The 13,092-nt window shown below is 45.4% G+C and overlaps 1 protein-coding gene across 1 annotated transcript in view; it reads right to left on the bottom strand.

Annotated features, from left to right (window-relative positions):
• Positions 1-13,092, bottom strand: part of PCP4 (Purkinje cell protein 4) — a 57,997-nt gene that overhangs the window by 22,918 nt on the left and 21,987 nt on the right. The window contains exon 2 of the mRNA XM_055313669.1: positions 4,791-4,842. Within this exon, the coding sequence (XP_055169644.1) occupies positions 4,791-4,842 (52 nt within the window). The remainder of the gene's footprint in view (positions 1-4,790; positions 4,843-13,092) is intronic.

The following is a 13,092-nucleotide window of genomic DNA, read 5'->3' as shown; positions in this document are numbered from 1 at the left end:
TCTGTCCAAAAGTCCTGTTGCACAAAAGCAGGACCCGCCGGGCAGCACCTCCTGCCAAACTGACCTTTTCTCTACTGAGTACTGGGTCATCTTTGTTCCTGGACCCATCCTATTCCTGGTTCACCATCCCCCCTCGAACACCAGGCCTCACTCTACACATCTCCTCAAACCAGGAGAGCTGGCAAGTTAGATGTGTCCCAGGCAACACCTGCCCATGTCTATTTATAGGTACTGAAGGATGATCATATCCCAAGAACACCAAAAGGAAAAATGCTGCTCTCTACTAAGTGATCTGGAGCTGACAGGGGGCTGCTTTGGGGATAAATATTTGAATTTCATGTCTTATTTGAACAATCACATGCAGATTAATGGTAGTCTGTAAGTCTATCTATGAGCACAAATCCTTCTCAATCTCCCTCTCCACCTACTTGATAGCAGAAAAAACAAAATTTCAGTGTGTGTGTGTGTGTGTGTGTGTGTGTGTGTGTGTGTTCTCAAATCCAAAGGAGAGATAAATTGCCCTGGTCTAGGTTTTCTTTGAAACAAGGAGAGGAGAACACCCAAGACAATGTCTTATCTTATTCATTGTTAGCAATCATATAATCGTATCAACGCAAACTGAACATTATTGATCCTAGCATATCCCCACACCTACTAGAAGTTTCTCAAGCCACAAACTCTTTCCCAAAGAAGGGCACACATAGTCAAGCATGATGCCGAGTTCTTGCTCAGAAATTACAACTGCAGTGAGCTCCACAGGTGGTGGAGGATAATACCTCCCTTCTGGGCATTTACCCACAACCTAGACGGGAGAGGATCTTCTTCTTAGATCAAGTGTATCCATGCCCTCCACCTCCAAAGACAGAGCTTTCTGGAAACAAATGTATCACAGCTCACTAAATCAAGAGAAATCCATTCCAGTTTTGGAAATTCAGTTTAGCTCGGGTAAGCCTCCAGGCTCTGAAAGTAAGCTCTGCCAGAGGTTTATTATTCGTAAATCTTTCCTTCATGTTGGAAGCCTCCCAGTGGCCACTCTCCTTCCAGTATTTTCCTACTTTCTATGTCACTAAAAATTTTGACTCTTGGAGACTCTCTTGATGACAAGTATCAAGATACAGATCAAGACATCGAGGAAAATTACTATCTTGAAAAAAAAACAAAACACCTTTTGTTTGTGTCCATACTGGTGATTGGAGGCGAAAAACCCTGTCTGAGTTTAACACAATAGATGAGTTGTAACTGGAGCTATGAACCATTGTTTCACTCAAGGAGGGAAACAAATGAAGTTCTTGGCCTAAACCAATCAAACAACAAAGGTACTTGGTTCCTATAAGAAGGAAAATGTCTGAACTAACAAGATCCCAATGAATTCATTCTTTGATGAAAAAAATAATAATAACCTTAAAATTTCTGAAAAAAATCTGTCTCCAAAAAAAAAAAAAAAAAATCTGTCTCCATACTACAGATGTGGGTTTGCTGGGATGTATAACCAGAGGTTGGCATCCCAGTGACTGAGGAAGATTTCAGGGGCATTCTGGGTGTGGAGTGGATAAATATCATATTTCATATCCATAAATACCACAGCAACAACACTGTCAGTAAAAATAATCTTGGAATAACAAGAATCCGGATTCTCTATCAATGGCCCTCTAGAGATAATTTTTAACGCAACAAAATTCCAGCAGAGCTAACGATTTAGATCCCTCTGGAGTCTTAATGTATCCGAGATGTGTCTTCTATGATCCGAATTAGAATTTGGAAGGACTCATAACTCACCGCCACAGTCCTCATTGCTTTAAATGTTAGAGACCTAAAGTAAATTTATAATATTTGAAATAAGAACACCTTCGACTTGTAGACATCTAATGAAATTTGGGAATGATCATTTCATGATTAATTGACTACTATCTAACGCTCCTAACAGTTTGATGCCCTTTGCCCCACACATCCATTCCCATGGGTCCCTATTCCTTCAACACATGTGGGCAGCTTCATTTGTGGTAACAGGAAATACACATTCAGATAAAAGATCTCTCGAGACACCTGTGATGACAGAGTAAAATAATTTGAATTTCAATGGGATGTAATAATAGGTTAAAACAAATTCCAAGATGATATTCTCGTATGACAAATTTAAGAACAAGGAATTAAGTGGCTTAGACTTTTAGGAAAACATCTTTTAGACCAAGTCTTTACCCCAATCATTGTTGGCATGTTACTGACTTTTGTCTTTGTTCATTTTTAGAGGCAAAGCACAAACTCAAATTATAATACAATGTCATGGACATGTAGCATGTGTGAGCCGTTTTGTCTGAAATCAAAGTGCAGCATGTTAATGATTTAAATTTATACAGCACCTTTGTTCTACGATTATTGAATGATCTCTAATTCTAAACATCCCTTTTTCTACTCAGAAGTGACTATCCTCTAATATCTAGAATTATGGAAAGGAAAGCTTTATCCATAGCATCTTGAATTTTTCTTTCCATTGACTTCCATACCTCCAGTAAAGACACATTTGGTTTTCACTAGAAGAAATCGGGTTTTGGCTGAAAGAAATTTCGTGCCTCCGAATGGCAGAAAGTTATGTCTTCAGCATCAGCTCTTTGGTGCAAAGAGGGTGTAGACATGCTTCAGAGGATGGATGGGACGGAGGCCGGGGGAAAGCCAACGGGCAGGGGCAGTGAACACGAGGCACCTGGGCCTGTCTGGGCAATGACCGCCTTATCTTCAGAGTCCAGGCTCCTCACGCATGACACGGGGAGTCACAGAGGAGCAGCAGTGCTCAGAGTGTGGACCAGGTACTCGGGGTGGGGGGTGCAGCCCTCCTCTGAGAAAGCACTCAGATCAGAATTATTTTTTGTAGTACTAGGTTATGACTTGCTTTTTTAAATCTCGTTCCCTCAGGAGCTCGCAGTGGAATATCCCTGAGCCGAGACGACATGTGATGCCACAGGATGGAATGCAGAGGCAGCTCACTGCCTTCTATTAAACCCAGACATTAAAGAGATTTACCAAAATGTAGGACATTGCTATTCTTTTGCTAAATAGTATATTTTTTTTCTGTTTTGGAAAATGTAATTACTTTGCATTTGAAAATGTTACTTACATGAACAGTCATGGGTTTATTGCTTTAAGTTTAATGAATTGATACGTAAACATTTTTAAGAATTCCTCCCGTTAGGGACACCTGGGTGGCTCAGTGGTTGAGCGTCTGCCTTTGGCTCAGGTCATGATCCTGGGGTCCCGGGATCGAGTGCCACATCGGGCTCCCTGCAGGGATCCTGCTTCTCCCTCTGCCTGTGTCTCTGCCTCTCTCTCTCTGTCTCTCATGAACAAATAGGTAAAATTAAAAAAAATAATAATAATTCCTCTTTTTTAATTTCTTCTATGGGAACCAACCACAGACCTAACTAACAAAAACAAAGCTCTTTGGGGTCTTGGAGAATTTTTACAAATGGAAAGTAGCTGTGAGAACAAAAGCACAACGGCTGTGCTTGGGTGCTGGTGGGTCGCTGAGAAGTCTTTTGACTGTAAAACCCTGGGATCCTAAGGCTGTGAGGCTAGCAGAAGGTGCCAGGAAGGAGATGGCTATGAAGCCACGAACCAGGGAGATGGGCAAGCTGCTGGGGGGCCCTCCACTCCACTGTGCTTGCTCAGCTTCCTGTTGCCTGTCCCCACCCTATCTCCCTGCTAACAGCCCACCCCCGACTCACATGGAGAAGATGGGAAGAGCCCCCAGCTCTGATCAGGACACACTCTGCTCATTCGCACAATGACTCTGCCCAATAGGATGCCCCAAAACAGGTGGATGAGTCACCAGGCTCCCGAGGAGTATGGCACCGAGGAACATTCCAGGACCTGAGTCTTGCTCAGGCCCCAGCACAGACCCAGCAGAGCACCCTGAAGGCCTCCACAGGGTTTTTTTGCAGTGGAATTACCCACGATGGGAGGAGAAGGCACAGCCGGAACCCCACCCAGGAGGACATAGGACCCGTTTCCCACAAAAGTGAGTTCTTTCATAATCAACAAAAAAGTAAGAAGGCTGAGAATTGAACTTCCCCAGGAGCATATTTTACTCCTCATTAATCTGCATCCTCCCCTTTGTGCTGCTAAAGTTGGGGGGCCAGGCTTACACCTAGCTGGGCCTCCCCGCAAGTCCACCCTCTTCCCATTCATGGTCACAGCCAGCAGCCCCTCTCTGAGCCTCAGGCCCCATCCACAAAGACCATGATGATGAAGCTCCTACAATTCAAGGTCAGTGTGGAGACTGCTGCCCAGGATGCCCACACTCTGGCCTCTACCACATTTTCGCGGGCAACCACGCTGTCAACACTCCCTGATCCAGACCTCCAGTGCTGTGCTCTGGGTCCTGTCCTCGGGAGGGCTGAAGCAGACTGTAGAGCCTCCCATCAGGAGTTGAGCACTTCACAGCTTTCCAAGCGCTTATCTCATTTGATCTCATTATATCCTCACAACAACTCTGACGATTCTCACCAACCCTAATGAAGAAAGCACAGAACTATATTTGCATTGTAATTATCGTGTTGCCCAAAATGGGAGTCCTCCTTTGGGAAGGAAACTGTTCTTATCACTGCATTTAGTGAGCTTGGTTTTCTTTGTAACACCAGACCATGGTGCTCACTGTGAATTGCTCAAATCCACTCTAACCCGAAGCATAAACACGTATAGTAAGCAGGTTTGCACAGAAGGCGTTACCCACGCCTGCCACATGTGCGAGGCTGTAGACATGATACAAGTAAATATCTGGACTGCTCGTATCATCTTACCATTTTCGCCAGATGTCTTGTCTTTTCCATTGGTTGCCCCAGCACCTTGTCGCTAAACACATAAAAAAAAAAAAAGGAAAGAAATTGTTATCAGATATATTCAGGATTATTTTTAACTCTTCTAGTGTTTTAAGTATCTGTTGCATTATATCATGTTTCATTATATCATGTTACTTAAGCTCAGATGGCAAAAGCATGGTGCTCATGAGGCCAAGGAAGAAGGGTCAACCCCAGAAAGGATCCATTCAAGTTGCACAGACTGCCCCCCTCACCCACATCCAAGGAACACCAGATGGGAAGCTATTGTTGACAGACCAAAACCCCATCTGAAATATGAGGAAAACAGTCATAGTTTTCAGTGGGAAGATGAGAATTGTCACTTTTGACAATGATGGCCTCTATACCATTATATTCTCATGCCATTCACAATGTTCAGATTAAAATCATTTTAATCAACTAAAAAAATATTATGTTGTAGTCAGAGTTCCTCCTATTATTGAGTCATCTGTCTGTCACTGTGTAAGCCTATGCTGTACATTTTCATTTCACCAGATTGACCAAAATATGAGAATTTTATGGTTCATCTTGGATCACTGGGCAAGATTCTCTGGCTGTGAGGTCTGGGGAGCTATGTGAAACACATTATACATGTCAACATACAAGCATGTTTCCTCAAAGCTTATCCAACTACTATCTTTAAGATAACATGATGCTCAAAACAAAACAAAAACAAACAAAAAACAAAAACAATATGATGCTCAGAAAGGTTCTAGTTCATGGAGATAGAAGTATTATTGTCAATCCAACTTTCTGGTTGTTATTGAAAATATGCTTCCTGTTGAAAAAGATTGAAGAGATTATGAAGTATCTAACTTCCAGGTGAAGAAAATGCAGCCAGGGAGTGAGTCTGATTTGTCCAGGGTCAGGAACTAGTTGGTGGCACAGTCAAGACTAGACCTCTAGTCCTCACAGGACTTCTGTGTCCAGAGGTTAGTGACTTGCAGGGATTGTCTTGGTCACCTAACTATTTGAATAGGATCCTGGGAAGAGAGGCAGAGCTCTGAACAAGGAGGGAATCACTATAGGTGACTCTCAGGAAGGGTTAAAGATGTCCTCAAAATTTAATTTGTGTCCGGGACTGCAGCCTAAAACAGTATCAGTTAATTATCAGTTCCCATTAGTGTTCGGTTTTATCATGAGAAATTCAGGTTCTGATTAGTATGAATAAATAGAGCGAATGATAAAGACTCATGTTAACCAAGTTAATGATCCCCGTGTACTCTTGTTGCCTTGTGCAGATGATAACTCAAGAAAATGTGACAAAGCCAAGTGTCCCGGTGCTCTCCAACTCCACCACACACCCCATCCCAGTCAATATGAAGTGCAAATGCCCACCCAATCCAGGGGTGCTCTGTCCTGTTCTGGGAGGATAACCCAGTTCTCTGTGGGCTAGTGGAAGTGGAAGGAGAGGCCACTTAGAAAGATTGTATGAATGTGGGCCCTTTCTTCATATCTAATTTGGAACATCTGAATTTTTGGAGCACTAGATCTGCCCATGTGTTCCCACAGAGAGCATCTGCAGTTCTTAGCCAGACATCAACTGCTCTACAAACTTCATTTAGATCCCGTGTCATGGCATCATTACCTAAGCAGTCAACCAGGAATACACATCATCTCCATTTAAATAAATTGCACATTTCTTAAATATAGTAGATTTGCAAGTGAAACACCCTTCTCTTCTCGTGCTTGTTTTGAGTCTCCCTCTTCCACTGTAGGGCTGGTTAAGTGGGCTGCACTGAAGAGAATCAGACCAGCATGACAGAGGATCCAGCCAGCTGCATGGCAGCTGTTAGACACTCCAGCGTTTACACCCTCCATCCTTCCCCCACATAATCCACAGACGGGTCAGAGGAAGAAAGCGAATTTCAGAGATTAAAAGGACAGGGTTGTAGAGTTGAATAAAGTCAAAATTAAGTGGAATACAAATGCAAAATAGGAGCGCATTCAACCTTCACTGTCTTTAACAACCTTAAACAGTGACACCTTTCAAATGTCATGAATACCTCGTTCCGTAAAATATCACATTTTAGAAACCCGAGGAAATCCAACATGAAATGTGCACAGAGGGGAAAAGGAGCTCATTTTTTCAGAATTTCTAAGACAGGGTTTTTGTGTCAGGTCTTATTTGAGGGAGGCAAAATAACACTGAGAGATGTCACAAGGAGACGGCGTCTCAGATCAGAAAAAATGATCCTGGCAAAAAAGAACTATTCACTGTGAGTCTCCCATTTCAAACTTCTCTGAGATCTTGCAGCATTTTTAAGGGAAGTCTGAGTGCAGTGGGAGAGAGAGTGTCCCTGTTCTGGGGGTCTGTAGTGGTCATCACACCTGATTGTTTCATCACCATGATTCTTGCCATCTGCCTTTGTCAAGGCCCTTTGCAGATGTTCCAGTCAGGTCCTCTCCTGGTCAGCTCCAGCCCCACCTGAACAGCTTCACGTTCATATGACACTCCTGTTTGGGACCCTCCACTACACCTCATCCCACTACAGACCCAGTCCTTCTCCCAAGCTTTCCTAAGTGTCTGGAGGAATAACAGTCCCTTCCTTCTTCAGCCATCTGAAAACAGCATCCTGCTGCTCAAGCCAGCTCTGTGTCCATCCTCCTCGGGCACAATGGCATTCTCTCTTCCAACATGTCAAGACAGCATCCCTGTCACCATCCCCAAGACCTCTTCAGGGGGCAGACGGTCTCGTGTGGGAAAGCGCATTCTGCTCTATTTACCTTTACGATCACAAATACAAAAGCTACTCAGCTTTTTAGAACATGGATGCATTTTCTTGAAAATCATCTTTCTATATTGTCCTCATTTGCCATTAGGAAATGCTAAATAGCCATCCAAGGATGCAACACGAGAAGTTCTGATTGCAGCCCTGAAGGAGCCTCTTCCAGCATGAGCTGGTGGTGAGCCCACCTGCTGTGGAGGCTGCAGACAAGCAGGGAGGACATAGGAGGGAACAAGGTAGAACGGCTGCCAGAGAGGACTGTCCTCAACCCCTGAACACTTGCCAAGCAACTCACATGGGTCTCAGAAGGGAGGCGTCCTTCCCCGGTGATGTTAAGTAATAAAAAGGCAGCATTCCAGAATTTAATAAGCTTCCAAATAAAATGAGCCCAAATAAAGAGTGGTATATACAGTTCTTTCTGAAAATCTAGTACATGCCATGTATCCATAAAAAGGCAGGATTCGTATTTAAAGGTATAAATTTTGAAGTAATTTTCTGACAGTCCCACGGCACCAAGGGCTACAGGAAAATAAAGAATATGTCTTCATTTGGTTTCCCAGAACACAGAGGCAAATGCTGTTTGTGCTACAACCTTGTTAGAGAGGGCGCCTGGGATGAGGGATGAAAGAGAAAAAAGGGACTCATCGCCAAGTCGGCTTACCAGGTGACACTGACCTCGCCCCCTCCAGGAGGGGTGCAACCCAGTGGACCCCCATGGGAAAAGATCAGCGATAAGCCACCAGCTGCTGTCGCTCACCAGTCCAGTTCCTGATGCCTCCAGACTGGGCAATGTCTCACAGCTGGCATCTACCAGGAAGTGTCAGGGCAGGAGATTCAGAGGTGGAGACACGTGGTGTGGCCAGGAGGTGCATGCTGTCAATCCATACCTGCCTGAAGCCTGTGGAGCCCACGCAAAGCTGGCCACCCACGGGGTCCTCACTGAGAGAGTCTAAAGTGACATCTGAAAAGGTATCTGACTCAGCACATCAATTTGTCTGGGTGACTCTTTCAACCAAGTTGCACAATCAGGGGCAACCTGTTCATATTAGATACTCCACGATAGAATAGGTCATACCTACTTTCTGGTAAATAAGTGACTTTGGATCCATTTCTTCCTACACTTTGAGCTCAGCATGGAGATTAAGATATGCCTGGCTATCTGTATGCTACATCTAGGGGGGTGCACATATCACCAGTACCTATGTCCTCAGAGTGCCAGCTAAATAGAATAGGTGGTGCTGTCCCAGTCCTCAGAAACCACCTTACTGCATGCTCATTGCAAAATTCACTCTTTCTCTGAGAATGAGCGGCGACATTACTCCTCAGTCCTCTAGGCTTCCTCATGCGATCTACTACAGAATCTTGGTGTTCTTGAAGTAGCCACCATTGGGTAATGTGAGTGAGGCATTCACCTCAGACACAAAACTTAAGCGGGCACCAAAAAAGTCATTGATTAAGACCAGCACTGCATGGGATCACTTATATGTGGGATCTGAAAGAAAGCAAGCAAAAGGGAGAGAGGGAGAGAAAGGAAGGGAGGGAGGGAAAGCTGGAGAAGCGGAGACAAACTCATAGAAACAGTAGAATGGTGACTGCGAGGCGCAGGGTGGGGGATTAGGGAGAGGTTGGCAAAAAGGTACAGACTTTCAGCTGTGACATGAATAAAGTCCAAGGATCTAATGTACAACATGATGACTGTATTAGTAACACTATGTTATATAACTGAAATTTGCTAAGAGAGTAGAACTAACGTGCTCCCACCAAAAAACAAAGGTAAGTATGTGAGGTGAGGGATGTGGAAATTAACCCAATGATGGGGATCCTTGACGATGTGCACATATATCAAACCATCATATTGTCCACTGTAAGTATGTTACAATTTTGTCAATCATACCTCAATACAACTAAAAAAATGTTTTAAGGCAATATTTTAGAAAATCAAATTACTGTAAAAAGTCATGATAAACAAGATGTCAACATGGTCCACAAAGACAAAATCGACCAGTATTACTGACATTTCCTTTTGCCTCAGGCTCCATGAGGCTCCACCAGGCACCGGTCTGGCGTTCCTCCAAAGTAAGTGAAAGATTCAAGAAATTAAGTAATTTCAAGGATTTGGAAAATTATTTTAATAAAGTCTTTGACAACTTCCATTTGCAGCTTTTTCATGGGCCATGACTATAAGTTATGAGTTTGGGCTATCATTCTATTAGTTCTTATTATGCGACTTCCAGAGTACTGCAGTGGGGGGGGGGGCTTGTCTTTCATACTTTGCCATCAATACCTATAAAGTTGACTATGTTAATCATATGTTGTAGATAAAACTGAATTACCAAAATGTCCTTCCTCATCAGTGCAAACTCAGAACACCAGACAGATTATGTCTCCTTTGAGAATGGTTCAGTCAGTGCACAGAGTTTCATCTTCAGGATAAGACACAGGTTCCCATTATAAGATATTTACTCTTCACTTCAGAAGTTTGAAGAAAATGGAAAGTGAAATGAATTTGAGCAGGTTGAATTTAAGGTCTGAGTGACAGTCCGAGAATATTTTCTGAAGCTACGCCTGTAGCATTTAAATGGAATATTACTCAGCCATCAAAAAGAAGGAAATCTTGCCATTTGCCACAATGTGAATGGAACTAGAGGGTATTATGCTGAGCGAAACAAGTCAGTCAAGGAAAGACAAATATCATAAGATCTCACTCATATATGGAATTTAAGAAACAAAATAGATGAACACAGGGGAAGGGAAGGAAAGATAGAGTAAGATGAAAATTGAGAAGGGAGCAAACCCTAAGAGACGTTGAACTCTAGGAAACAAACTGAGGGTTGCTGGAAGGGAGGAGGATGGAGGGAGGGGGTAACAACAATGAGCATTAAGGAGGACACTTGATGTAATGAGGTGTTATATGCAACTGATGAATCACTAAATTCTACCCCTGAAACTAGAAGTTAATGAATGAATGAATAAAAATAAATGTATAAATCTGTATTACATCTGTACTGGCTTGATACTTAATTTAGTGACATATGATTTGACTAGAGGGTCACCACTTGGGGAACAAAGAGCCTCCTCAAGTAAATGTCCCAGGCCGTCCCCAGAGTCCCCAGAGTCCTATCCACTCTCCACCCCTTCTTCCCCAGTCTCCCAAAAAGCATCATCCATTTTGCCACCAAATAATGGAAAGATTTCCATGCCAATGCATTTGCTTTGGCAACACTGGAGAAAAGTCAATAAGCCTCATGGAGCTAGGTCCATGGGGGACAAAGGACAGAGGGGCTCCGCAGAAGCCTCTGGCTCAGAAAGGCATAAGCTTCTCAGTCCTGTTATCGAACCATCCAGGAGGAAGGGAAACAAGAGATTCACTGTCCTGGCATCAGCCTCTCACTGCTGCTGTAGGAGGAAAATACTCTACTTAAAGAATGTTGATCTCTCCCAGGCTAAGAAATAAAAGATTCTTTACAAAAACAGACTGTCAAAATTAGGCACATTCACCAATGTGCAAGACCATCTGCAGTGAAGGCTATGGTTTGAGGGTCAGAGGCCACCACTCAGCCTCGGGGAGAGACTCCTTGCTGGACTGTTCACTTTCTCCAGTGAGCCAGGCACTGGGCTGGGCCCTGAGGGTCCCTGGGAGAAGGACACATTCTCTGACTTTATTTGGCTCACGACCTGATCATCTCTACGAGCTGGTTAAGAGCTTCCCCGATGATGACTAAGATCGGGGGCACAGGTTAGGGACCAGGACTCACACCGGAGTGACTGGGAATCAAGGAGGCTATTCCACATGCGGATCAGTGCAAGTCACAGCGCCCCCCACCAGCCTTGCGTCACTGGGGACAGCCCTTCCTGGAGTCTCTGTTCCCGCCTCTGAGAAGGAAAGATCATAACCTGTGGTTCCTGCTGGCCACACGTTGGGACCTGGCAGGGGGTCAGCGTGCTTCTCCTGCCCAACAACTACCATGTAGTCCAGAGACCATGCTACCCGGCGATATCAAGTGGTTGGCATTTCTATATCAAAAGAAGGGAAAGGGGGGGAGGGGCAAGATGGCGGAAGAGCAGGGTCCTCACATCACCTGTCCCCACTAAATTACCTAGATAACCTTCAAACCATCCTGAAAATTTACGAATTCGGCCTGAGATGTAAAGAGAGACCAGCTGGAACGCTACAGTGAGAAGAGTTTGCGCTTCTATCAAGGTAGGAAGACGGGGAAAAAGAAATAAAGAAACAAAAGGCCTCCGAGGGGGAGGGGCCCCGCGAGGAGCCGGGCTGAGGCCGGGGCGAGTGTCCCCAGGACAGGAGACCCCCGTCCCGGAGGAGCAGGAGCTGCACCAACCTTCCCGGGCGGGCGGAAAGGGGCTCGCAGGGAGTTGGAGCAGGACCCAGGAGAGCGGGGATGCCCTCGGGCTCCCGGGGACACTAACAGACACCTGCGCCCCGGGGGAGTGCGCCGAGCTCCCTAAGGGCTGCAGCGCGCACGGCGGGGACCCACCGGAGCAGCTCGGAGGGGCTCGGGCGGCGGCTCCGCGGAGGGGGCTGCGGGGCGGGAGCGCGAATCCCACAGCGCAGGCCCCGGAGCACAGGGCGCCGGGACACAGCCCAGGATCCGGCCTCCCCCGGGACAGGCAGAGGCCGGGAGGGCCCAGGACAGCGAGGACGCTCCTGCCCCGAGCTGAGCAGATCAGCGGCCCCGCCCCGGAGCCTCCAGGCCCTGCGGACGGAGAGCCGAGAGCCCCGAGCCCCGTAGTTCCTGCGGAGGCTGAATCCAGGCTTCCAGAGTTGCCATAGCAACTGCAACTGTTCCTCCTGGTGCCCCACGGGGTAAACAACCCCCGCTGAGCCCTGCAGCAGGCAGGGGCAGAGCAGCTCCCCCAAGTGCTAACACCTGAGAATCAGCACAGCAGGCCCCTCCCCCAGAAGACCAGCTGGACGGACCAGTGATACTCCCCCGTGTTCCAATACAACTTGTTTTTGGCCACTCTGCACTGAGCAAAATGACTAGAAGGAAAACCTCACTTCAAAAGAAAGAATCAGAAACAGCCCTCTCTCCCACAGAGTTACAAAATCTGGATTACACTTCAATGTCAGAAAGCCAATTCAGAAGCACTATTCTACAGCTACTGGTGGCTCTAGAAAAAAGCATTAAGGCCTCACGAGACTTCATGACTGCAGAATTTAGATCCAATCAGGCAGAAATTAAAAATCAATTGAATGAGATGCAATCCAAACTAGAAGTCCTAACGACGAAGGTTAACGAGGTGGAAGAACGAGTGAGTGACATAGAAGACAAGTTAATGGCAAAGAGGGAAACTGAGGAAAAAAGAGACAATCAATTAAGGGACCATGAAGACAGATTAAGGCAAATAAATGACACTCTAAGGAAGAAAAACCTACGTTTAATTGGGGTTCCCGAGGGCGCCGAAAGGGACAGAGGGCCAGAATATGTATTTGAACAAATCCTAGCTGAAAACTTTCCCAATCTGGGAAGGGAAACAGGCATTCAGATCCAGGA

The sequence above is a fragment of the Nyctereutes procyonoides genome, unplaced genomic scaffold (genome assembly GCF_905146905.1).
Source record: "Nyctereutes procyonoides isolate TBG_1078 unplaced genomic scaffold, NYPRO_anot_genome, whole genome shotgun sequence".
In the NCBI taxonomy this organism is placed as follows: domain Eukaryota; kingdom Metazoa; phylum Chordata; class Mammalia; order Carnivora; family Canidae; genus Nyctereutes; species Nyctereutes procyonoides.
Note: the sequence above shows the minus strand (reverse complement) of the source record. Positions and strands in the feature narration are given on the sequence as shown.